The 24312-nt window shown below is 40.6% G+C and overlaps 2 protein-coding genes and 1 long non-coding RNA gene across 5 annotated transcripts; 1 reads left to right on the top strand and 2 right to left on the bottom strand.

Annotated features, from left to right (window-relative positions):
* Positions 1 to 1458: 1458 nt before the first annotated feature.
* On the top strand, positions 1459 to 6042 carry LOC148863891 (uncharacterized). The gene is made up of 5 exons (XM_088977176.1): positions 1459 to 1831; positions 1931 to 1980; positions 2246 to 2372; positions 5004 to 5108; positions 5180 to 6042. The coding sequence occupies exons 1-5, from the start codon at positions 1720 to 1722 to the stop codon at positions 5803 to 5805; spliced, it is 1020 nt and encodes a 339-aa protein (XP_088833302.1). The 5' UTR covers positions 1459 to 1719; the 3' UTR covers positions 5806 to 6042.
* A 4376-nt stretch (positions 6043 to 10418) lies between these two features.
* LOC148863890 (myosin-binding protein 3-like) lies at positions 10419 to 14940 on the bottom strand. Of its 3 annotated transcripts, XM_088979121.1 has the most exons (5): positions 13286 to 14940; positions 12949 to 13164; positions 11385 to 12833; positions 11155 to 11175; positions 10419 to 11049 (listed from the first exon to the last, which is right to left on the bottom strand). In XM_088979121.1, exons 1-3 carry the CDS (start codon positions 14664 to 14666, stop codon positions 11410 to 11412), a joined length of 3021 nt encoding a protein of 1006 aa, XP_088835247.1. In that variant the 5' UTR covers positions 14667 to 14940; the 3' UTR covers positions 10419 to 11049; positions 11155 to 11175; positions 11385 to 11409. The 3 variants fall into 3 exon arrangements, with proteins under 3 accessions (XP_088835247.1, XP_088835246.1, XP_088835245.1); XM_088979120.1 differs by lacking the exon at positions 11155 to 11175 and having other exon boundaries at positions 11374 to 12833; XM_088979119.1 differs by lacking the exon at positions 11155 to 11175.
* A 2139-nt stretch (positions 14941 to 17079) lies between these two features.
* Positions 17080 to 18208, bottom strand: LOC148863889 (uncharacterized). Its single transcript, XR_016110719.1, has 2 exons — positions 17822 to 18208; positions 17080 to 17639 (listed from the first exon to the last, which is right to left on the bottom strand). It is a non-coding gene; the product is annotated as an uncharacterized LOC148863889 (long non-coding RNA).
* Positions 18209 to 24312: the final 6104 nt, after the last annotated feature.

Raw genomic sequence — 24312 nt, 5'->3', positions numbered from 1 at the left:
TATTATCTATATTGGTAAATTTATGTTAATTTTTTATTTGATTTAAGAGATTAAATCAGGTTTTATTTGTAAACATTTATATTTCAATACAATCCTTACTTTGTACTTTGTAACAATGTTTTCAACCCATCGTTGGCCTGACCGGTTAAATCAGTCAAACCATTAATTAGTCATAATTCTAGGTCTAATTCTCTTAAAATCTGACAATTAGTCAAAAACCATTAGCCTAGTAAAAAATCATTTGACCTAGTAATCAGGTAACATGTTGCACAAGTGTATGCAAATTTATGAAGGCCATAACTTTGTGCTTGAATGTCCGATTGGAGTGAGAATTTCTTTCTTGATTTTGGGTAACTTTTTGAGATCTATGAATCTCAAGGCACCATACCTTGCTATTTTTCTAAAAAAAACCCTTTTTTACTTCAAATTCTAATTTTTAGTATTTTTTACAAATTAAAAATTAAAACTGAATTAAAATATATAAATTAAATATGAAATAATATATATCGGCTTAGACAATCAAACCAATGGCCTATGACCTAGAGGCAAAAATGATTCCACCTTCTGGTAAGTTTTTTAATGTTCTATGGAATTGGGATGTTTTTTAAAACATTGCTCTGAAGATGCATTTTAATAAAAGGGCTCAAATATGATGTTCGAAAGACATGATATTAGAAAATTTTGCAACCAATCAATTGGCATCATAAAATAAGAACCAACAAGTGAAAGCTTTTATGGTATGATGTCTTTTTGGCATCATAAATTTTGAATTTTCCCTTATTTGAATTAGTATGGGTTCCACATCATTTGAAGTAGTTTTTTTTACAAGTTGCATGTGAAATGCTTTCTCATATTCTTTCTTGAAACATATGTACCCACTTTTTTTAAGCAAAAATATACAACCACTTGCCTGAAGTGGAAGCCAGGGTGAAGATTTAATAGATGTTATTAGCTATAACATTTATTATTTTAATAGAAAATAGTTTTAAAAGGCAATTTGCAAATATTTTTTCTTTTAAGTAATTATTTCTTGAATTTTTATTTTAAGAAAATTCCACTTTAGTATCCTGAACTTTGGGGGTAGTGTTAAGTTAGTACCCAAACTTTCAAATGTGTCACTGCAGTACCTAAACATTCAAAAAGTGTCAAGTTGGTCCCTGCCATTAACCGACCATTAGTTATCTGCTGAAAATGTCAAAACCACCCTTCAAAAGATGGCTATGCTCATTGTTTTCTACCTTTGAGACTTAATGGTTATTTTCAACAAAAAAGAGAAAAAAAGCATGAAATATGATAGAGGGAAGGTAGAAGACAATGAATAGTGTCTTCTTTTGAATGATAATTTTGATATTTAAATAACTAACGATGAATTAACGGTTGGGACTAACTTAACATTTTTTGAAAATTTAAATAATGCAATGACACATTTAAAAATTCCGATACTAACTTGACACTACCGAAAGGTTAGGATACTAAAATGAAATTTTCCCTAATATTTGTTCCATGATTCATACACAGTGAAGAGTGGGTCCCTTCTTAAGTCTTAGTCTTATCTGATAAAGAGATCTCTGACTCTCTCCCCTGCTCTCCCGAGTCCCGACTCGACTCATCCGACCCTACGAAACCACTCTCATAAGTTACAAACTATCTCTGCATAAATTTTGATTTCTACGACACTTCCATTTTCAGTAATTCTCATAAGAGGGAAGGGGAGAGTCCATGGCCGATACTAAGAAAGCAGAGCTGTTCGAACTCGACAATGGAACCGTGCGAGTGAAGATCAGTAACTACGGTGCCACGATCACTTCTCTGCTCGTCCCTGACAAACAAGGTACTTTCTTTTTCCCCTGTTCCGGTGTTCCATTCTTCATCTTTCCTCCTTTTCGAATTCAAAGCTGGGAATGTTATTGATGCTTAATTGAATTTCAAGGAAACCTCACCGATGTCGTTCTGGGATTCGACTCCCTCGAGCCATATCTTGTGAGTTTTGTCTACCCTTTTCATCAAACTGTTCGGTTTTCTTTAATTCTTAGTTCTTGATGAAGACATCGATCGTGGATATTGTAGTTTTGTGAATTGATCTAGAGAAATAAGGGAACCCATTTTTATATATTTTTTTTAGAAATTCGCTTTGGAGGTACGACAAACGATGATCTCTCTCTCTCTCTCTATCTATCTCTATCTCGCTGTGTGTGTTTTCTGTTTTTCTCATCCATGGTGTCTGTGTTAATATCTGTTTGTTCAGAAAGGTGCTGCGCCGTATTTTGGCTGCATTGTCGGTCGGGTTGCAAACAGAATCAAAGATGGGAAGTTTATGCTCAATGGAGTGGAATACTCTTTGCCGATCAACAATCCACCCAACAGTCTCCACGGTACATTTTCGAGATCTGAAGAGTTGTATGAACTTTCTGTTTTTTGAGTGAATTCATATATGTGGAATACTGCAAAAGTGAATAGTCTTGATGGTTAAGAGCTAAACCCCTTGTTGCATGGTAAATTTGTGTTTTTCTTTGTGCCATAAAGATGGGAAACCTGAATCTTGTTTTCTTGGTTGCATGCATGGATTATCCACTTGCGAATGGTTAATCTGCATTGTGTTTGATTGTCAGAAATCAATAGAACATGCTCAATATATAAATTAGATAAAGAAAATTTGTATGATCCCCTTACAAGTGTGAAATTGGAAACAACCTGGGTAAGGCTCCGTACATCTGTCACTCCCCAGACCCCGCATTGGTGGGAGCCTTGGTGCACTCGGCTACCCTGCCCATACAAGTGTGAGAAATCAGTTTCTTGAACATTGCATGTAAAGCAGTCTTTCCATTATTTTACTGTTCTTTTGGTTATTAGTTGAATTTGTTTCTTCATTTTAAAAACAAATAAGTAAAATTTATTTGTGAAGATGAAATTATGCAGAAAGGAAAATTATTAGTTGAATTTGTTTCTAAGTTGGTGTATGCCAGCCTCAGTTAGAGCTCTGTTTGAGGAATGGTAGATTCAGGGGATGTCTAAAAAAGGAAAATTATGCTGGAACTCTGTCCCTTTGGCAGTGCTGTGGGCTGTGTGGTCAGAAAGGAACAAGAGGATTTTTGAAAAACAACCTTCTACAGAAGCGGAGGTCATTAACTGGTCTATAGAAGTTTTGAAAAGTTGGATGTCTACGGGTTTTTCTGATTATACTTTTTTGAGGATGGCCTTTTTTTGAGGTCCTTCTTTTGTACAGCTTCTCAATGTACACAGGACCTATTATTAATATAATCATACTTTACCTTTTCTCAAAAAAAAAAAAAAAAGAAATTATGCAGAAAGAACAGACTGCATGGATCAGGAGAGCATTCTCTTTAGGATGATGTTAAAGCAGTTTAAGTGCAGCAATATTTATTCCAGTTACAGAAACATCTTTGATTGGTTTTTGGTACTGTTGGTGTCACAACTTGAAGTGTTTTGGGTTGAAGCACTATTTATACTTGAAACACAAGCACCGCCATTTATGCTTGAATCCTGTTTGGTGGCTGGTGAGAAATGCGTGTTTTTTCATCCATGTCAATGCTACATCAGTTGGGGCATTGAGACTTTGCCTCCGGGAGCAGGAACGGTCAATTTGATGTTTCTTCAAACACCCCTTGGCATAGATTTCTAATGCAGTGTTTTGTAACTGTTTTGACTCAGAACAGTTTCCAACCAAACAGAAAATTGACCATTGAACCCTAAAAGCCTATATGGTGCTGGCATGGCACCATTTCTACTTTAAACAACCACGGTACCAAATACTCTCTTAGGGTATGTTTGGTAGCTGAAACCCTGCCACATCAGTGCCATGTAGGCATTTTGAATTGCAATGGAATTTTTTTATTTGGTTGTGACTTTTAACTCAAAACAGTCAAAAAACGTTTTGTCTGAAAATAGCAACAGGGGGCCATTAGAGGAAACATCAAATTGAGGTTCCCCCAAACAGTCATTGCATCTCACAATGTTTTAGCTGATATGGCACTTACCTGTCATCTGATGTAGCATGGTGATGAATTAATATAGTACATCACGTATCATACAACACTTTGAGCAAAGCTAATATAAACTCAGTCTTCTTTACTGTATAAGCTCCATCGTCTTCTTCTTCTCAGAGAAGCCTGAAGCTCCTTATAACACATTTACAGACATAACACCCTTGTACACTGGAGAAAAATAAAATCTGATGAAATCTTGGATTTGGAAAATTCTTGTCCATTAGATTGGCATAACAGTAATCGGAAGTGTGATTGGTGTTACATAGAATCAAAATGTTTACTTTAAACACTTCAACGTGAAATAGTACATACCAAACACGCATCTACTACGAACGCCTAATCAGCATTGCTGTTGAGACTATAAACATTAAGTGTTAACCAAACAGGCTTCTCCTCTAACTGTTGAAACTTGCACCACCCACACTACTCAAAACGTTTCAGCCTGAAATGGCAATGATACCAAAGACAACTTTAATTTGCCAGTAGTTCCATTGCATCTACTGTTTTGACTCAGAACAGTTTCCAACCAAACAGAAAATTGGCCATTGAACTCTAAAAGCCTATATGGTGCTGGCATTGACACCAATTCTACTTTAAACAACCATGGTACCAAATACTCCCTTAATTTCCCAGCAATTCCATTGCATTTATTGACTGAAAATTTTCTATTCATCTAATAAAGAAGTTATCTTTTGGTTTTGAATGTATGTATTTGGCTCTGGAAGAAATTTTGGTGTTTCTCTAGTAAAGAAGTTACAAGTAATTTCATTATTCAAGAACTGCTATGACCATCTATGGCTGAAAATTTATTTCTTTTTCTATTGATTCTGAACCAAGAGAAAAGTTGGTCCCTTTATTAGTGGACAAGTGCTTCATATGGAGTTGAATTTTTGCCTTATAGATCTTTTGAACAAATTGTCTTAAAGAAGTACAGAATCACCAAGTTGCACGCCTAAGTATGTTTTTTTTTTTTTTTCTAATTCCCTTCCTCCTTTCTAGGTGGTAACAAGGGTTTTGATAAAGTGGTATGGGAAGTTATTGAACGTAAAGATGGAGAAAACCCATCAATTACTTTCAGATATCACAGTCATGATGGTGAAGAAGGTATACCTCTTGGTTTGTTTCTTTTGGTAATGCTTCAAAATTTTCTAATTCATTGGCTGTATACAAACCAGGATACCCAGGAAATGTTATTATAACTGCGACTTATACGCTTACTTCAAGTGCAACAATGAAGCTTGACATGGAAGCTGTGCCTGAAAATAAGCCTACTCCAATTAATTTAGCTCAACACACCTACTGGAATTTAGCAGGCCACAGTTCTGGGGATGTACTTGAGCATTTGATTCAGATATGGGGATCTCACATCACTCCGGTGGATCAGAATAGCATTCCAACTGGTGAAATTATGCCGGTTAAAGGAACCCCCTTTGATTTCACAGCAGAGAAGGAGGTTGGTGCCTCAATCAATGAAGTTTCCGGCCTAGGATATGACCACAACTATGTGCTTGACTTTGGAGAAGAGAAATCAGGCTTGAAACATGCTGCTAAAGTCAAAGATCCCTCGAGCTCAAGGGTCTTGAACCTATGGACCAATGCCCCTGGCATGCAGTTTTACACTGCAAACTATGTGAATGGTGTTGTAGGTAAAGGCGGGGCTGTTTATGGAAAGCATTCAGCGCTTTGTTTGGAGACACAAGGATTCCCAAATGCTATTAACCAGCCAAGCTTCCCTTCTGTTGTTGTTCAACCAGGTGAGAAGTATAAACACACTATGTTGTTTGAATTCTCAATGGAGTAAAATAGAGGTCTTGGAAAGAGCAATCAGGTGAGAGGCTGGTGTTTTCCTTTTGGAGTCTATGGTTACATCTGAACTGAATGAAGGGATAAAAATTCAAGTAATTTATATATGAGTGAAGTAAATTAATGCTGCACTTCTATCAATTTTGCTTCCTGGAAACATGTAAGAGTCCTTCCTTGCAATCAATACTCTCATGTACTTTTTTCTTTGGTAGAACATATCGTTCTTTCCCTGCAAGTAGCGACTTTGGAATGACACTTGATACACATTCTTCATTTTCATCCCTTGACAAAAGAATTTGCAGAAGTTGTTCAGTGTTTCAATTTACTCAACTTTGCACTGTAAGGCCCCGTTCACTTTTTGGTGAGTTACTTACCTGGGCAAGTGTTTCCTAGGAAACATTTATCTAGGAAAGTGCATTTACCCATGTTTTTTATTCTCAGGTAAATAAAATAATGACCATTTTAACCATAAAATTTTCATTATCAAAAAGAGCATTTTTGTCTCGTCCAAGTGTTGGCAACTTTTTTCTAGATGGGAAAGTTAATTTATCCACTTAAGAGTACCCATAAAAATAAACTTTCCTCGATCTTCACATAAATCTGAAAAAAGTATATAGGTTTCTTGGTCAATGGTATTGTGAATTACCCGGGTAAGTGATATCCAAGAAAATAAATTTCCCCTGATCTTTACATAAATCTGAAGAAAGAGCATAGGTTTCTTAGTCACAATCCCATTGACCAAATTTTCTCCTCTCAAAATCCCCAAAACAAGCGCCCCTAACTCTCTAACGGATGATAAACTTTTCACTTGAAGGTGAAACCATGATGACTCTTTACCAACTTTTAAGGCCTCTCAAAAACAATCGATATAGATGTAGATGTATAGATACGTAGGAGGTTTTGGCGGTAGTTAATAAAATCCTTGTAGCTATTGGTCAGTTGGTTGTTTACAAACTTTTTGAGTGGTTGCAATTAACAAAAATCTGAAAATCAGCTTACAGTTGGCCAGACAAGAGTGGTTGAGTGATTCGGTCACCAATTTTAGTGAATTTGGGAACCACTTGGAGTGAAAAGATTTCATTGTGGTTCCTTGCATTTTTGAGCAATAGTTAATCATTTAATGTGGAGCCATTTTAGTTATAGAAAACATGAATGAGATAATTAAATGAAATGATTCCATTTCTGTTGGCACCCAAACACCCCACGAGTCTCTTAACAAACCTATAAAGGACTTTGAGGCCAAAGTTTGGGAGTGCGTAAAAATAAGTGCTTTTTGGGGTGGGGGCCTGGGACCATATCAATAAGTATTTATTTACATTTAATAAATAAGCCTGAGGAATAAGCATTTATTTGAGAAGCTCAAGTTATGGATTTATTATTTTTAAGTGCTTATTTAATAAATGCTTATTTCCTTAGCCGGCCATGCCATTTTAAAAATATCTATACTGTCTCTGTTTGAAATAAGCGCTTTTTCACCAAAGCTTATGAGCACTTATGTTTTCAAATAAGTACCCGAACTCTGCCTGTGTCTCTTATGGCTTATTTTTATGGAGACAAAAACAACAAAAATGGCTAGAGTTCCAATATAACCATTCAGCGGTGGGAGAACAATGTGATTTCTTTCAAATTAAAAAGAAAAGGAACAGAATGATGTAGTGCCACTCCAAGGATAGTTTAATCTCAGGGGGCATTTGTATTTTAGATTTTGAGAGGGGGAAAGTTGGTCCATCAAGAAACTCGTGTTCATGTTTTTATATTTATGTGAGGATTAGGGAAAGTTTATTTTTCTGAGTATCATTTACCTAGGTAATCTCCCACTTGGGTAAATATCTTCTCACATGGGGGAAATTGCCAACACTTTGATGGGACAAAAATGCCCCTTATAATAATTAAATTTTTATGGTTAAAGCAGTCATTGTTTTATTTACCTGGGAAATAAAAAAACATGGATAAATGCACTAACCTGTCAAAAAGTGAACGGTGCCTTATTGATATCAATATTCGCCATGAACATTTGAGTTTTAATATTAACTGTGTAATACTATATTCTTTTTTTGTTTAAAAAATGCAAGAAAATCCCATTCATCCATTCAAGTTGATTCGATGTGCTTCAGCTTGAGATTTGATCTTCTTAGATTCAACATTGATGAGTTCTGTTCAAATCATATAGATGTTCACAGAGATGAGGTTTAGCTAGGTTGATTTTAGATTTTCAACCCAATTAATTATCAAAAAGAAAAAAGAAAAGAGTTTTATTTTAACAAGTCTAGATGAACTGTTCATAAATCCAAGAAACCAACAAGCCCAACTGACATCACATGTAAACCGATTTTACAGCATCTCGAAAGGGGTGGACCAGTGCCCTAAGGTCGGTAAGGTTTAGCAATTTATTGGTTACAGCTCTCCAAGGATACTCATAAAAAATAAGACCTTGTAAGGGAAACGGTCCTTCCTCCAAGGAGATTGAACCCCCTCCCCCACAATCACTTTCTTGGATTTCATTTACAACTGCTGCAATGTCATCATTGACAACTGTTTGAGTTTCTCTACATATACGCAACATTACAACTCTAATCACTTGACATTATTAGAGGCCCATTGGGCACTTCTTTTTCGATTACAGTAATATGAGCATCTCAACGATTACTAGTTCCTCTAGTTAATACACATCAATTCTCCATTACTGAAAGTGTCAGTCTTGCCTGCGGTAAAGTCTCTAGTTGGTTGTAGGGGAGACCTGGGTTCCAGTTCCTCTTCCACCTTCACCTGGGTAGGGGAGCCTAGGGGTTTGGGGGAGGGGCGGGGGGCTATACCCTATTGTGTTGGCCCATAATAAAGAAAAAAATTATATTTGGTTTATAGTCGGAATCGGAATGATCTATTCTCCCCTGTCTGAGGGCCCAAATAGTTTACAGTCAGAATCAGAATGATTTATTCCTCTGCCTGTTTGGTTCATATAGGAACTAGAATCGGAATCAGAATCAGCTAGAATGGATTCTAATTCCCAAGGGAGGGGAAGGAATGACCATTCCCTTAAATGGAGAGATGTTATTCCACCAGGAATAAGAATGGGATTCCAATTCCGCCCAACCAAACAGTTGGAATCTGATTCCAGAGCCCTATTCTTATGAACCAAATGAATTTATTAGATGCTAACCTTTTTTTCTTTTTTTGATCAATAACAGAAACTTTATTAAGAATTATGAAACTTTAGGTACAAAAAAGGGGGAGATAAAGAGTCTTATCTCCCCATCAGAAAATTACAATGAAAGAAGATTAAAAATTAGCCCAAAAAATAGCCTCCCTATCCACCTCTTGCTTGGTTCACCCGGCTATATTGTATCTCAATGCCTCTACATAGCTATAAAAATTTTTTCTTTTCATTATTGTAACTCCACAAGCCACTGTCCTCTTTCTTCAACTAGCTAATCACCACCTTTGAATTACCTTCCAAAGTCAGCCGACTGATATTTAGTTCCCTTGCTCTTTGAACCCCTTCCAAAGATGCAAGGATCTTAGCCCTAATAGAGTCTTCTTCTCCAATAGGGACAGAGAACAGAGCAATAACAATCCCTTCTTCATTCCTGAAAACTCCCCCAATCCCAGAGGGCCCTGGATTCCTTATGCTACTGCCATCAAAATTCACATTTATAAATCTGGAGGGAGGAGGGGACCGCAAGGGACTAAGAGTCTTCTTACATAAAGTAGAGGTTGCTATCTCTTTCCAGTTTCTTAATAGGTCAGCAATAGGAAAGTCTGAGAACAGTTCCATAGTTTTTAGCCAGTGGGCAGCCCTTAAAAGTATTAGGTGTAATAGTTCTTCCAGGGATCTTTCATTTTCTGAATATTAGATGCTAACCTTTCTGAAACTGGTGGCTGCCTCTCACAAAATCACGTCACTATCCAAGGGAGATCGATCTCTAGACGGCGTTAGTTGACCTTGAATTGTTCAGTATCCTTTTTGTCATCAAATGCAGACAAGCACAACCCTGACTTGAACTTACCCATGAAAGCATTCCCGATTTAAAATTGGATATGCAAGTGAACTAAACAAATTCCAAGGCTGCAATTTATTAGTGAGTAGTTCTTGAGTCGTATAGAGCCAACCACACTACTAAAAAAATACATACATTCTGTAAGCTGTGATTTAGTTTGAAATCTTACATCTCAAAGAACATAAGACCTCAAAATGCCTAAATAGATAATCGAAATGAACAACTGCCTCTGTCAATTGTTGTATATTTGCTTCTCTACATCGGGTTGTATGTTTGGTGCTCTCTATATCATCTTCTATATGATTTCAATTTTCATTTTGCAATTAGACCTCACACCACTCAGATTGCAGAACTTGAAATCCATTTCCAATGCTATTGACCCAGTTTTGTCCCATCAACCATGTAATCCTTGGTGCATTTTAATATGAATGTCTAATATCCACAGAGAAAGGAATAACTTGGTAACCACTTTGTGTCCATACCTACCTTTAATTATTGTTGCTTAAAGCAAAATGCATTTCAAAGCAACCTTTTTATATTAGGTTGCTACTTGCTAGTCCACCCATGCTATGAATTCTCCCACCAGAAGAAGAAATATCAACAACTACAAAACCAGTAACAGCAAATACTCACTTATATAGATACAAAAGGGTACATGTTTGTACAGATAAATCCGACTAGACCTCCAACTAGTCAAGACACAAATGATGAAATGATGCAAAGATGAGAAAGAAGGATGGCTCCTCCTTACCCTTTCCCTAAAAAATAAAAAGTGAAAAGAAAAAGAAAAAGGAAATGTGCTAGTCCCTAACTTTGTAAAAACTAAAGCTGTCTACCTGGCATCAGAGTTTCTATTATGTCTATCGGCTTTTAGAGCCAGGATTTCTCACACGTTCAATGACAGGGTGGCCTGACCTGACTAACCTACACTCACACTGATGCATGATTACCTCCCTGCCTCCTCATGCTCCACCCTTCCCTGCAAAAGGTGGTGATGAGCACAACCCGCAAAAACTTGGGTTGACTTGGATGGACACCAAAAAGAGAAGAAAAAGTAGGCAGGCTTCATTTTTCTTGCCTGCTGCTCATGGATCAATATCAGCAAACCATAACAGAAGCCTCCCTCTCCTTCAAGGGGACTTCCCATGCTAGCCATAAAAGGCGCGAAATTTGTAAGCATCTTTCTCCATATCATCATCATCACAGAAGTGCTCATCCCACTATGCTCTATAACTTGGGAAATTTATCTGCATTCATCAAGGGGGAAACATATTTATGAGCATTCCACACATATATGGATAAATAGAAATTCTAGGTAGATTGAGATGTAAACCAAAACTTGAAATGCCTACTGGTGTGTATCAATCTGCACTCTGCAAAACCATACATGTATGATCACAGTCACATAGAAATCAGCATGCATACATGTATTCAATGTTACAGGAACAATGGCATATCAATTCACTTAAATTGTGCCAACTAAATTCACAAAGAGTTACAATGGAGTTGCATATAAATATTAGAAATAATGGTACTTATCTGGCCCATAAAAGAAAAGAATGTCATTTTACCTATTATATACCTGTTCAAAATGGTTGATCAGAAATTCATGCTACAGCACTATCACCCATATTCCTTACACGGAGCTCCACGGTCCTCAGATCACGAAGGTGTTGCAGAATCTCCTGGAGAAGATGCATCCCCTTGTCTCCTTTCTTCAAGGAGCTAATACAATGTTTCAAAAATTCTCTATCTGCCTCAAGAGCTTGCAGCCTTTCATATACATTTTCCACCTCCTCTTCAATGGCATGCTTCTTGTTCTCCAATGCGAGCTTGGCAGACGATGAAGTTTGCAAGACAACGGAATCAGATCCTCCTTGTTCTTCATCCATTATCCCATCTTCATTTTCTATAGAAATAGCATTAAAAAGAGGAAGGAGCGTCTTTGCTTTACTGCCAATGTCTCTTCTCTCTTGATAATATTTTGTGTCAAATTCCTCCAAGAAACCATTTTCAAGTCTATTTACTTCCTCATTGCTAACATCAGAATTCACATTCAACTCTTTGCCGTTCTCTTTTGGAAAATGATCAATTAGTTTCACATCTTCAAAGAACTCTTCCTCTTCATCTGCTAATGCAAATAGTTTCTCTTCAAGTACCTTGAGCTGCTCTAGAATTAAGAGCCTCTCTTCCTCAAATTCAGCTAGTGATTCATCAAGAGTACTCAAATGCTTGGCACATTCTATACCCACATCCTCCAAATCTAGAACTGCATCAACAGGAGTACAATTATTGCTGCTTTCCTGATGACCATAGAAGCAGCTATATTCATCCCTAATTCCGTGGTGATCAATAGAGAGATCATCACTGTCCTCAGCATTGCTGGAAGAAAAGGATGAGGCTCTGCTCCTTCCACTACTGTCCTTCCTTCTCAGCCTTCTTTTCTCTTTTGCCTCATAATCAAGGACCTTCTTGCGATAAACTTCCAACTCTTTTTCCAGCTCTTGTTTTTCCTTCTCTCTCTTGACCATAAGCTCGTTTAAAAGTTGTAAAGCCTCTTGGTCATACTCGGATTGTTCTTCCATCATTCTCTGGTACTGCAATGCTTCCATCTGCATTGCAGCTTTCTCCTCCTGAAGCCTAGTTATCATTGCCATTGTCTGATTAGCAGCTATTGCAGAAGCACTCCTCTCTTCTTCTAGCTCTGCATATAAAGTCTTCAGAACCCTGCGCTCTGCTTTGAGTGCTGTTTTCAGGCGTTCAACAGTCAGAACCCCCTCACCAATTTCAAAATCACTATTGACACTTCCATCCAGAGAATCCTCTGTCCCAGATTCCTTTTTCTCTAACAGTAGCAACTTTTTATGTATCTGGTGGATGCCTTCGACATAACTGGGTGTTTCAGGTGCTTTCTCTTCCTCAACCTCATTAAGCTCTAAGGATAAGGACAAATGATGGTTTATTCCTTGTTCAGTTCTGTCAACAGATATGGTTTCGCCTTCTATGGTGGCTTCCTCAGCTTGCTTGGAATCTAAATATGGTATGATTCACATTACAAACTGAACTACTATTGAAGAAATGTATTGAAACTTAAAAGAAAAAGGAATTTGATTACGAGATGACAAACAGAGTTTTCTAAGTCTTACCTTGGCCATCATCTGCCATCAACGTATCAGAGATTGCAGAATTTCCAGCATTGCTGTAATTATTGGAGAAATGCTCTTCTGGCAGGCATGGGATTATAGTAACAGGTTCATGAACTTGAGGCTGATCATTAGGTTGCTGATCAGGCATATCTATCTCTATTGGGATCTCTGATATAGTCCCATTATCCAACAATTTAGAACTAGTTTCTTCAGATGCTGCATATATCAAGAAATTGTAGATTTTAGAGATGCTTCATTTTGAGATTTCTTGAACATGAATGTAGAAAGAACTAATAAATAAGCAACTTATCCATTTAAAGTAATTAATTCCTTTTACCTGGAATATCGATTGGTTCCTTTACTTCTCGAGCAATGGTAACCTGCTCGCATACCTCACCGACAAAATCTCCTTGGCATTCATCAATGTTTAAAGCGGAACAGTTCTCAATTTCCGCCAGTTTCATGGATTGAAGCTCCATAGGACTTGTTTTCTCCCCGCTCCCCTCGGCCAAAAGCACAGCTGATTCCTCTGCTATAATGTCTTCCTTGTCAACAACTGATTCCGTTTGCGTCTCAATAGGCAATTCAGTATCCAACAGTCCTTCTGGATGATCATGCTTGTTCTGATTTTCCTCTTTATATCCATATAAGGTTTGGTTATCATCAGTCATAGAATCGATCAATTCGATTGGAACCAGGCGGTGGTCATCGATATCATTGATATTCTCCAAACGTAGAGAGATGATTTCAATAGATGCATCTTCTCTATGACGAGCTTCAAAAATAATATCATCAGAAGATTGAAGAACAGCATTTATACCTTCTACACACATACTTGAATTCTCATCCTCCGGTGGTTCTTGCTCTTTTGTTCTAACAGCGCCCACTTTCTCGTCTTCATATCCTACTATTTCTTCGATTCTTATGCTTGATGGAGACCTCAAGCAGTCTTCTTCTAGCTCCTTTTCTCTTCTTTCAACAACTTCATCTAAATCAGAAAGCAGACAATGTTCATCATCCAATCTACCATCATCTTCTCTTTCTCCCCTGTCATGTTCATCGTCGCAGCAGCGATCAGTCTGGCAATCAGATTTACATGGATCCGAGTACTCACCTCCATCGTGATCCTCACCATTGGCAGCAGCAATCAAATTTCCTTTCTGGGCATAATCCAAAACACCCCATGAAGGCTGAAACAGCAAATAGGGGGAGTAAAGTTTGCTGCTCATAAACACATCACAGCACGAACACCTCGAAATCTTCTCACCATTCTCAACCTTCTTCTCACCATCACTGGAGATCACATCCACATCCTTCAACCAAGAAAAGAAAGCGATCCGTCGCCCGATATCGATCGACTTCCCATGACAATTCGGCCGAGAAGACGAGCATTCCTCGCACATTTGCTGCGCTTCAGCCAACTTCCGATGATTGGAACAGTAACCCAGTTTGGAAATCTCAGAGGCGTGGCTCTCACAAACAAGATCTCTATAAAAGCTACATCTTTTTCCAGGCTCGAAGACATGATCAACTTTGGAACACCATAGACAGGGAGGTTTAAGGCCAAAGTAGTTGGCGAATTTGGCAATCAAATAAGAAAACAAAGAGTTTGCGAGGAGGAGGAATATCAGAATCCATTCAAGAACTGCATAGACAAGAATTACAGTGATCTTGTGTGTGTTTCTACTCAACATGGTTGCGAACTTGTTGGCAGCCATGGATGCTCTGTTCTGTTCCTAACTATTTACAGTTGAGAGAGAGATTGAACAAGAAAAATGTAGGTGAGAGACTGCTTTTAATGGTCTGAAGAAAGTCGGTTTGAATGAATGTGGAAAAGAAAAGAAAAGAAAATTTGAGCTGAAGTCAGAGAGAGAGAGAGAGAGAGAGAATGTTTTCGAAGCTTTTGCGGGGGAGAGAAGCAGAATGCCAGATTGGAAATTGGAATCACTGGACTTATTGACGAGGTTATCTACAGGAGAAGGTTTTAAGAAGAAAGCATTGGATACTCTTCATACCATATATATCTGTACAGAGAGACATCTCTACCGTACACGTGTCTCGATTTAGGGCCCATGAAGTAGACTTTTCTTAGACCAAAAGTCATCCAAGTGGATGGTCAGAATCAGATTATCAGGGCAGAGCTTGTGTTTGTGTCAGAAGGGTCTTGTTTGGTTGGTGGAGAACATTTATGGAGCATGATGCATGTCATATAGACGATATTTCGATTTGTTCTCTCAAACTCAGTAGTGGGACCCACAATACGATAAGATCGGCTTTAGATTAGCCCCACTCACTTGATCGAGTCGGTGCCAAACCGCAGACGGCCCAGGGCCACCCTCGCTGTGGGGCCTTTACCAACTTTTGGAGTCCTACTTCTAATGGGAATGTTTGGCTGCAGAGATAAATACACTCCGCTTCTACAAAGTTGGGGCTTTTATTCAATTTTGCCAAGTTCGATCTCTTTTCTGGTCGGATCGTCCAGAAAAGAGGTTTAAATTAATCAGTTTTTACACGTGGCAAGAAAAGAAGGTGGCCCCACCATACAAAAATGGAGTTTTATAAATCCATCAAGGAATTCTAGGGCCGGACCTACACACTCATAAAAGCAAGACTGAGAACAAGGGTGAAGGATTTTTATCATGGCTACCAAAGACGACCCTTCTACGAATCTTCTTCCACAAGGTCTAGTATTTGGGAGTTGAGATAACCGCGTTAAGGATGGGCCCACTCATCTGCATAAGTAGGCCAGGTATGAAGTGATGTGTGGGATCCACACTTGATGTTACGCCTCTCAAGTTTACATCTCCGCCCCCACAACGTCCCATAACACATTTCCGTCGATGTATTAGAATCCCGCCATGTATTAGGTTTTTGACGATAGACTAAAACAGATGATATCATCATCGGAGATGTTTCCAATATACACTTGATGCTACGCCCCTCAAGTTCACATCTCCGCCCCAAAAGGTCTAGTATTTGGGAGTTGGGATAACCGCGTTAAGGATGGGCCCACTCATCTGCATAAGTGGGCCAGGTATGAAGTGATGTGTGAGATCTACACTTGATGCTACGCCTCTCAAATTTACATCTCCGCCCCACAACGTCTCACAGCACATTTCCGTCGATGTATTAGGATCCCGCCATACATTAATAACATCTTCTGATGATAGATTAAAACAGATGATGATCGAACAGATGATATCATCATCCGAGATGTTTCCAAAATACATGGAAATATACTGTGAGACGTTGTGGAAACTAAACCGATGATATTATCGGGAGATGAGATATACTGTGGGACGTTGTGGGGTGGAGATGCATACCTCTCACTCAATTCCATCAATGTGTCTACTTACATTATGGGATACGGCAACATTAACATCCGTCAAATTGGAATAATTTTGCGGGACACTGATTACTTTTTGGGCATTAAATGAACACTTGTCACAACGCAATAGATAGTAAAAAAGACAAATTTTTTAAACTATCCCCAGGTTTAAGAAATTAACTAACGTTAAAAGACAATTTACGAGTAGGTAAAAAGGGGCAATTTAACTTGGGCAATCTAACGAGTCCGGCTCCTACACTGCGCGCCTCACACCGATTTGACAGCATTTACTAATCGTATATTGGGTTCTTGAATTTATTATTCACGAGGAAATGAGGAAATGTTAGGGTGAGGCACGCAATATTAGGGTCAGAATTTATAGGTTCAAAAGACATTTGGAATAGATATCAATTGGGAATTAATGCCAATTCATTGGCGGGTATAAATGTATAAACTATAATAAATTTTTGATATTTTGAATGTTTATAACTTTGTAATTAGGGTTGTTCATAAGAAGGCCCAACCAGATCAACCCGAGTCAGTCGGGTTTTCATCAGTATCGGTTAGTTTCGGGTTGGGCAAAATCATAAACCGATATATCAGGCCGGTTTCGATTTTCTTATATGAAAACCGAAACCGACCCGAACCAAACCGAACCAATTAGTTTTCTAGTTCGATAGTTCCTAGTTTCCTACTTAACTAGTCTTCTACTAGAACTAGAATAACTCTATCTTTTAGTTCTTACTTAACTAAATTGTATCTATCCTAATTTCTATCGTCTTTTACACCAAATAGACAACCCATTAGGCAATTACAATTACAACTCATTAAGTAATTGTCTTTTACAATTACAATTAGGTGTCCTAGTTCTAGGTTTCTCTATCATTTTTGTACAAGATCAAAATTGAAACCGACCCAACCCGACTCAAACCGACCAAGTCGATTTTGCCTATTAGTGGGTTGGTTTCGGTTTCCACCTCATGTAACCCGATCAGGTCGGGTCAGTTGGAAAAACCCCTGTAAACCGACCCAAACCAACCTATGAACAGCCCTATCTGCAATATAAATCAAAAATATGCGTTGAACCTGTCCATACTTCTCCGTAAATATACTCCGCGCACCCAACTTTTGGAGCCCTAAGCCACTGTTACTGATTTGTCTGGAGGAGCCATCCCCATGTGCCCGACGGTTACCGATTCTTGTCCGTCCCCTTCTCTGAACCCTACCGGCTCTTCCGCCACTGTTATCGATACATACACCGTCTTCTTCCAGAGCTTGATCTTCGGAGAAGAAATTGCACGGCTCGTCAGCACCAAAATAGTTAATGCTCTTCCATCTTCATTAACGGGTGCTGATACGCTTTCTGCGGACACGTTGGATTAGTCATCAAATCCGAGAACTGAAAACAATTGATCGAAGAAGGCGATTATGATGTGGAATAATTGAATCTAAGGTTATGTTTGGTTTGAAAGAAAGGTAGGGAAAGGAAGCTAAATGTAAGAAAATGTTTACAAATCTTGTATAATTTTTTTTACATTTTTCTACCTTTTCCTTCAAACCAAACATAACCTTAGAAAAGATGAAGAAGCCGATGAAATCTTAGCGAAGATGTGGAATAGTTGAATCTTAGGGAAAAAATTGCTGCATTCGGGCCGTTGTCTTCTAAGATCACATTGGAGTTGCTATCGGATGACCCATCTTTGAAAATCCGGAAAATTTGAAGCTCCCACTTCATTGTTTGCACGGTTGGTGTTGCTGGTGTTATAACTTTCTTGGTTTGGTTCGGTTGCCTTGGAACCTCTGACTACAGCAATGGCGGGGATCTTATTCCGTATCGTAACCACTTCTTTAACTGAGACGCTGCCCTCTATTTCTTCGATTTGAGTTCTCCTAACTGTTATATACACCCAACAAAACGAGCAACAAAGCATTATGTTATTCAAGTGAAATTCGACAAATTGTGTTAGGACAAGCAGAAGGGGACACAGGGACAAGACCTAACCAAGGGATGACAGCTCAACCTGGCGAGTCTAGTTCACGGCATTTGAGCTTGAGTATTCAGCCACCTCGTCCCAAAACTCACCTCGGCGTCGGGGCACCTCGACATTCAATCCAATTCAGAACTAAAGAATCGAAGAGCATCCAATTCAGTTCAGAACTAAAGAATCGAAGCATCAGCTTGGGGCTAACAACTCGAATCGCCATGTAACTAACTCTAGAGGTCTCTCTAACAGATACTAAATCTCTCGAGATCATGATGAGATAACAGATCCTGACTTTTCCGAGATCACGATGAGGACTCATCCCAGCTCCGCCAGAATCGGAAGTGAAACGATAAGCCTTATCTACATATTGCTCCTTCGGAAGCAAAATGAACCCTATCTTCACACCCTGGGGATCCCGAAGCTCTTTCGTGAGACCCACGATTACTCTAGTATATAAAGACGGGAACCTCAAGGCAAAGGTACACATGATTACTCTACTCTCTACCTTTCAAGCTCTCAAATCTCAAGCATTCAGTTCGCATTGCAGTATACTAACTTAAGCATTGGAGCGACCTCGCCATGTTAGCCACCCTAGGTTCTCTGATCCGTTGTCTTGTAGATAGATCCAGCTCGCTGCTCGATTGGAAGCCAGATCGCCCTCCAGTTGGGAGTAGTCAGATCGCACAACAACAATTGGCATCGTCTGTGGGAAACGATTCAAAGGTCATACTCATTCTTCACAGTTACCAACCTTGATTTCTACGTCAATGGCATCTTCCAATCATACCGGGAAAAGCTGCGAGATGAACGTCTCCGGGGGGCAACCCCAACCCCCTACGGTGGGCATCGACCAGTTCACCATCCCGCTTACTGCGTCTGGAGTTCAAACACTGACCGCACCACCAAATACCACACAGGTGAGTGCCCCACTTCCCCTAGTGGTAGGCACAACTTTTTCTGAGCCTTTTGTGGTTCCCCCCAGAGTCGGGCAATCCCAGTTCAATGACCTGGTTCAGGGCGTCTGGGTTATCCAGACCCAAATGCAGCAGGTCCAACAATTTTAATAGTACCAGCAGCGTTATTTCTACCAGCAGTACCAACATCAGTTCCCTCCACTGCCACAAAATCAACAGTCGGTTTCACCTCGGCACCCAGGGGCCCATTAGAATCAGAACCGGCCTAGGACTAACCAGAACATCAGCTGATCTCCCCACCGGGGCGAAGAGACCTCACAAGTATCGATTCCTCTTAGGAGTCAAGTCTCGCCCCATGGGAGAAGAGAAGATCAGCTTACTCCACCGGCCTCGCAAGGGAACCTCGAAAATAGGTCTGGGGATACTCAACCTAATAGGACCAATCCTCCTTGGCATTCACAACCAGAAAAATGATGATAAGCTAGCATGTAACCAGTTCGGAGTTCGAGGTGTGAACTTGAGACAGGGCCTCTCCGTCCCTCGTGATAGCCAGCCCCAAAATCCCACAAGGAATGAGGAGTTACCTCGCGACAGAGCGGTATCGGAGCATACCGAAGTCAGCAGCACCAACACCGAGCCGGTGAAGAAACAACAGCGAAGGCGTCACAAGGCACACCGTACCTCAGCTCAAAACAGCCTGCCAACAAAGCCAACCCAGCGAGAAGGGCAAACTAAAGGTAAGGAAGAAGTAAGCTCGTTGGCTACAAAGGCCGCTCCTCCACTACTTTGCATGTCATCTCCCCTGTCTCCCGAGCTCTTGGTATCTCCAATGCCTAAAGACTTCAAGATGCCTTCCATAGGCAAATACGACGGGTCCTTAGATCCTAATGACCATGTGGACTCTTTCCAGTCCTAGATGCACCTAACAGGGGCTGATGAGTCTTGCATGTGTGTAGCCTTCTCCACTACCTTTAAAGGGGTAGTTCGAACCTGGTATCAGAACCTCACACCAGATCAATCAAAAGCTTATCGCAGTTTGCAGACTTATTTACCTCGCACTTCATCACTAGCAAGAAGTGCTTGAAGTCACAAGAAAGTCTTCTCAACGTAGTTCAGAGGGAAGGAGAATCGATCAGAAGCTACATTAAGCGCTTCAACGACACCTGCCTACAGATACCAAACCTTGACCCGGCGATAAGACTCACTACAGCGAAGAAAGGAATAACCCACAGGGAGTTTAAATGGCATGTGGTGGCCAATAAACCAAAGGATATCACCGAATTCCTTAAGCTAGCCGATCAATTCATCGATACCGAAGAGGAAATCAATCAGAAGGCCGACAATCCACCAACAGAAAAGAGGAAAAGAGACAATTAAGAAATAGGTAATGGCAGACAAAAAAGAAGAAAGAGTAAGTCCCCGAGCAAGGGAAGAAACAAATCTAGAAGTCGGTCTCCCTCGCGAACTCGTAAATCAGGTCGGCGCTCCATGACCCCACCTGTTGAAAGAATGAACTACATGCCATTGAACGCTAAGCGAGGAGAAATCCTAATGGCCATTAAGGACTCCTCCTTCGTTAAATGGCCTCCAAGGTTAAGGGGAGATCCTGCAACAAGGAACCGAAACGTCTACTGTCATTTCCATAGAGACCACGGACACAACACAAAGAATTGCAGGAACCTCCTCGATGAGATCGAGGAGCTCATCCGCCGTGGATACTTAAAAAAATTCATACAACGAGAAGAGAGAAGCCAAGCAGATCGGCAAGCAGATCGACAAGGGGAGCAAAGAAGGAATGCCCCCGAGACCATCAGGCAGAACGAGCAATCACCAAGATAGTTGCCCGAGGAAAGACCAATCCGCAGGGTAATTAACATGATTACCAGCGGGTCCATCATCATGGGGTGTACATCAGCAAATGGTTGGACCTCAGCCCACGAGCTAGAAAATGAAGAGGAAAACCCCCCAAAGCGACCTCAGCTTGAAGAACCAATATACTTCACAGAGGATGATGCACATGGGATCCAGTACCCTCATGACGACATCTTAATGGTAAAAATGAGGATCAATGACTTCGAAGTGAAGCATATCCTGGTGGACTCAGGTAGCTCGGCCAATATATTATTCAAGGAAACTTTTGACAAGCTACAGCTACAGTAGAGGATCTAAAACCGGCAGACACTCTTCTGGTAGGCTTCAGCGGTGAGGAGGTCAAACCTCTCGGATGAGTCACGGTACCCGTAGAGGCCGACACGTGGCCAAATATCGCGAGATTTGAGCACACATTCCTGGTGGTCACGATTCCCTCTCCCTAGAAAGCCATAGTAGGTCAACCCATTACGCACGTCCTACGTGCAATAGTATCCACCTACTATCTAGCGATGAAATTTCCAACAGACCATGGAGTAGGAGTTGTGCGAGGTGACCAGCTCGAATCTCACAAGTGCTACGTAGCTGCTCTCAAAGGGAAAGCAAAACTAGCAGATGATGTTGAGCTCGAACGCCCAACAGAATATGCTGACGAGCGAGCTGCCCCAACAGAGGAGACGGTCCACATCCCGATCTCAACTGATGACCCGACCTAGAATCTCTAGATCGGTGCCTCGATCAACGAACCACTCCACTCCCAACTAGTAAGTTTCTTACTTAAAAACTTGGATATTTTTGCTTGGTCTGCAGCAAAAATGATTGGAATAGACTCTAAAATTCTAACTCACAAATTGAATACCGACCCCTTAGTGAGGCCAATAAGACAAAAGAAGCGCAACCTCGCCCCGAAACGTTGGAGGGTAGTCGATGAAGAGGTCGGGAATCTCCTAGAGGCAGACTTCATCAGAGAAGTCCATTACCAGAGCTGGGTGGCTAACCCAGTTCTAGTAAAAAAGGCCAATGGCAAGTGGCACATGTGCGTCGATTACACCGACCTGAATAGAGCCTGCCCAAAAGATTGCTTCCTGCTACCCAAGATCGACCACCTAGTGAACGCGACCTTAGGGCATGAGTTGCTGAGCTTCCTGAATGCCTATTCCGATTACAACCAAATTAAGATGGACCCTGTTGACGAAGAGATAAATTCTTTTATAACTGAGCTTGGGTTGTATTGTTACAAGGTCATGCCCTTCGGATTAAAAAATGCTGGGGCAACCTTTCAATGCCTTGTAAATAAAATTTTTGAGCCGTTGATCAGTAATAAAATAGAGTGTTACATTGATGACATGGTCGTGAAGACCCAATTTTCAAATTTCTTGTTGAATTATTTACAAAGTGCATTTCAAATTTTGTGAAAATACAATATGAAATTAAATCCAAACACGTCAGAGTCACATCGGGTAAATTCCTAGGCTATATAGTCAACCGACGTGGCATCAAAGCCAACCTGGATAAAATAAAAACCATTGTATATATGAGACCACCCCACAAAATAAAAAAGGTTCAGAGGCTGACTGGCCGAATAGCCGCCCTAAGCTGCTTTACGTCCAAGTCGGCAGATCGCTGCCTACCCTTTTTAAAGCCATAAAAAAGAGTAAGGACTTCGAATGGACTACAGAATGTCAGCTCACCTTCGACGAGCTGAAAAGATACCTAGATGTCGCCCTAGTTTTAACTCGACCCGAGTAAGGGGGTGTATTAAAGTTGTACCTCTCCGCGAGTGACAAGGTGGTCAGCTCGGTACTAATCAAAGAAGTAGATCGAGTCCAACGACCCATCTACTATGTTAGTAAAGTTTTGTAGGACGTATAAACCAGGTACCCAGAGATCGAGAAATTAGCGTATGCGCTAATCATAGCAGCTCGCAAGCTTCTCCTGTGCTTTCAAGCCCACACTATCATCGTCCTCACCAACAAACCTCTGATGTAGATTCTGTTCAAACCCGAGGTGTTTGGAAGATTGACGAAGTGGTTTATCGAACTAAGCGAGTATGATATCTGGTATGAACCTCGGACGGCAATCAAAGCCCAAGCCTTGGCCGATTTTGTGGCAGTATGCACGTTTAGTACCACGACTCCCGAACTGGTTGAGCTCGAACACACGATGAAAGCTTTAACTAGTGTGGCACCAGACCTGGTCAAAGTAGGACCGACCTAGGATGAGGAGCCATGGATTCTCCATGTTGATGGCTCGTCCAATCAGTAGGGAAGCGGTGCAGGACTGATTCTGTACGGCCCAAGCGAGGTGAAGCTGGAATATGCACTCTGGTTTGGATTTACGACATCAAACAATGAAGTAGAATACGAAGCATTGGTCGTCGAGTTAACCCTAGCAAGGGAAATGAAGGCAAAGCACCTCGTCATATGCAGCGACTCACAACTCATTGTCAACCAAGTCACCGGTGAGTATGAAGCTCGTGACTCCACTATGGCTTCTTACTTGGCCAAAATAAGAGAGATCCTACGCAGATTCGTTTCCTACTTCATCAGATAGATTTTGAGGTCCGAGAACGCTGAGGCCGACGCCTTGTCCCGATTAGCCAACACAAGCAGTAACACCATGTGGACCATGTATATAGAAGACTTACCTCGGCTTAGCATTCTCGGGGGGGGGGGGTTAGAAGAGGTTGCTCCCGTAGCACAAGCAGAATCGAGCTGGATCGACCCACCCGTAAGTTACCTGCTTAACGGGACCCTACCTACAAAATGCAATGCGGCCCGAAGGGTAGAACACCAGTCAACTAAGTACATCCTTATAGACGGACAGCTATACAGAAGGTCCTTTACGCTCCCCTACCTGCGCTGCTTGCGACCCTCAGAAGCCGAACATGTACTCCGCGACACCCATGAAGGCTTGTGCGGCGGATACTTGGGGGGCAGAGCTCTCATACAAAAAGCGTTGTGGCAAGGCTATTATTGGCACACGATAAAGGCAGATGCACTCGAGCTCGTCAAGAAGTGCGACAGGTGTCAGAGGCACGCCAAGATCCACCATCGACCTGCTACTGATCTGAAATACCTAACTAGCCCATGGCCCTTTGTGTAGTGGGGAATCGACATCCTTGGCCCATCCTCACCAGTGACAGGACAGAGGAGGTTTCTAGTCGTAGCAATAGAGTACCTTATGAAGTGGGTGGAAGTCGAACCTTTGGTAACAATCACAGCCCGCAACATACAGGATTTCTTTTGGAAAAACATAGTATGTCGCT

The sequence above is a fragment of the Nelumbo lutea genome, chromosome 3 (genome assembly GCF_056320005.1).
Source record: "Nelumbo lutea isolate HS-2025 chromosome 3, American lotus-T2T, whole genome shotgun sequence".
Classification (NCBI taxonomy): domain Eukaryota; kingdom Viridiplantae; phylum Streptophyta; class Magnoliopsida; order Proteales; family Nelumbonaceae; genus Nelumbo; species Nelumbo lutea.
Note: the sequence above shows the minus strand (reverse complement) of the source record. Positions and strands in the feature narration are given on the sequence as shown.

Coding starts and splice junctions, on each gene's coding strand:
- LOC148863891 (XM_088977176.1), top strand. CDS start 1,720: ATGGCCGATACTAAGAAAGCAGAGCTGTTCGAACTCGACAATGGAACC. Junction 1,832..1,930: donor GCTCGTCCCTGACAAACAAG/GTACTTTCTTTT, acceptor TTGAATTTCAAG/GAAACCTCACCGATGTCGTT. Junction 2,373..5,003: donor TCCACCCAACAGTCTCCACG/GTACATTTTCGA, acceptor CCTCCTTTCTAG/GTGGTAACAAGGGTTTTGAT.
- LOC148863890 (XM_088979120.1), bottom strand. CDS start 14,666: ATGGCTGCCAACAAGTTCGCAACCATGTTGAGTAGAAACACACACAAG. Junction 13,165..13,285: donor GGAACCAATCGATATTCCAG/GTAAAAGGAATT, acceptor TGATATATGCAG/CATCTGAAGAAACTAGTTCT. Junction 12,834..12,948: donor GATGGCAGATGATGGCCAAG/GTAAGACTTAGA, acceptor TACCATATTTAG/ATTCCAAGCAAGCTGAGGAA.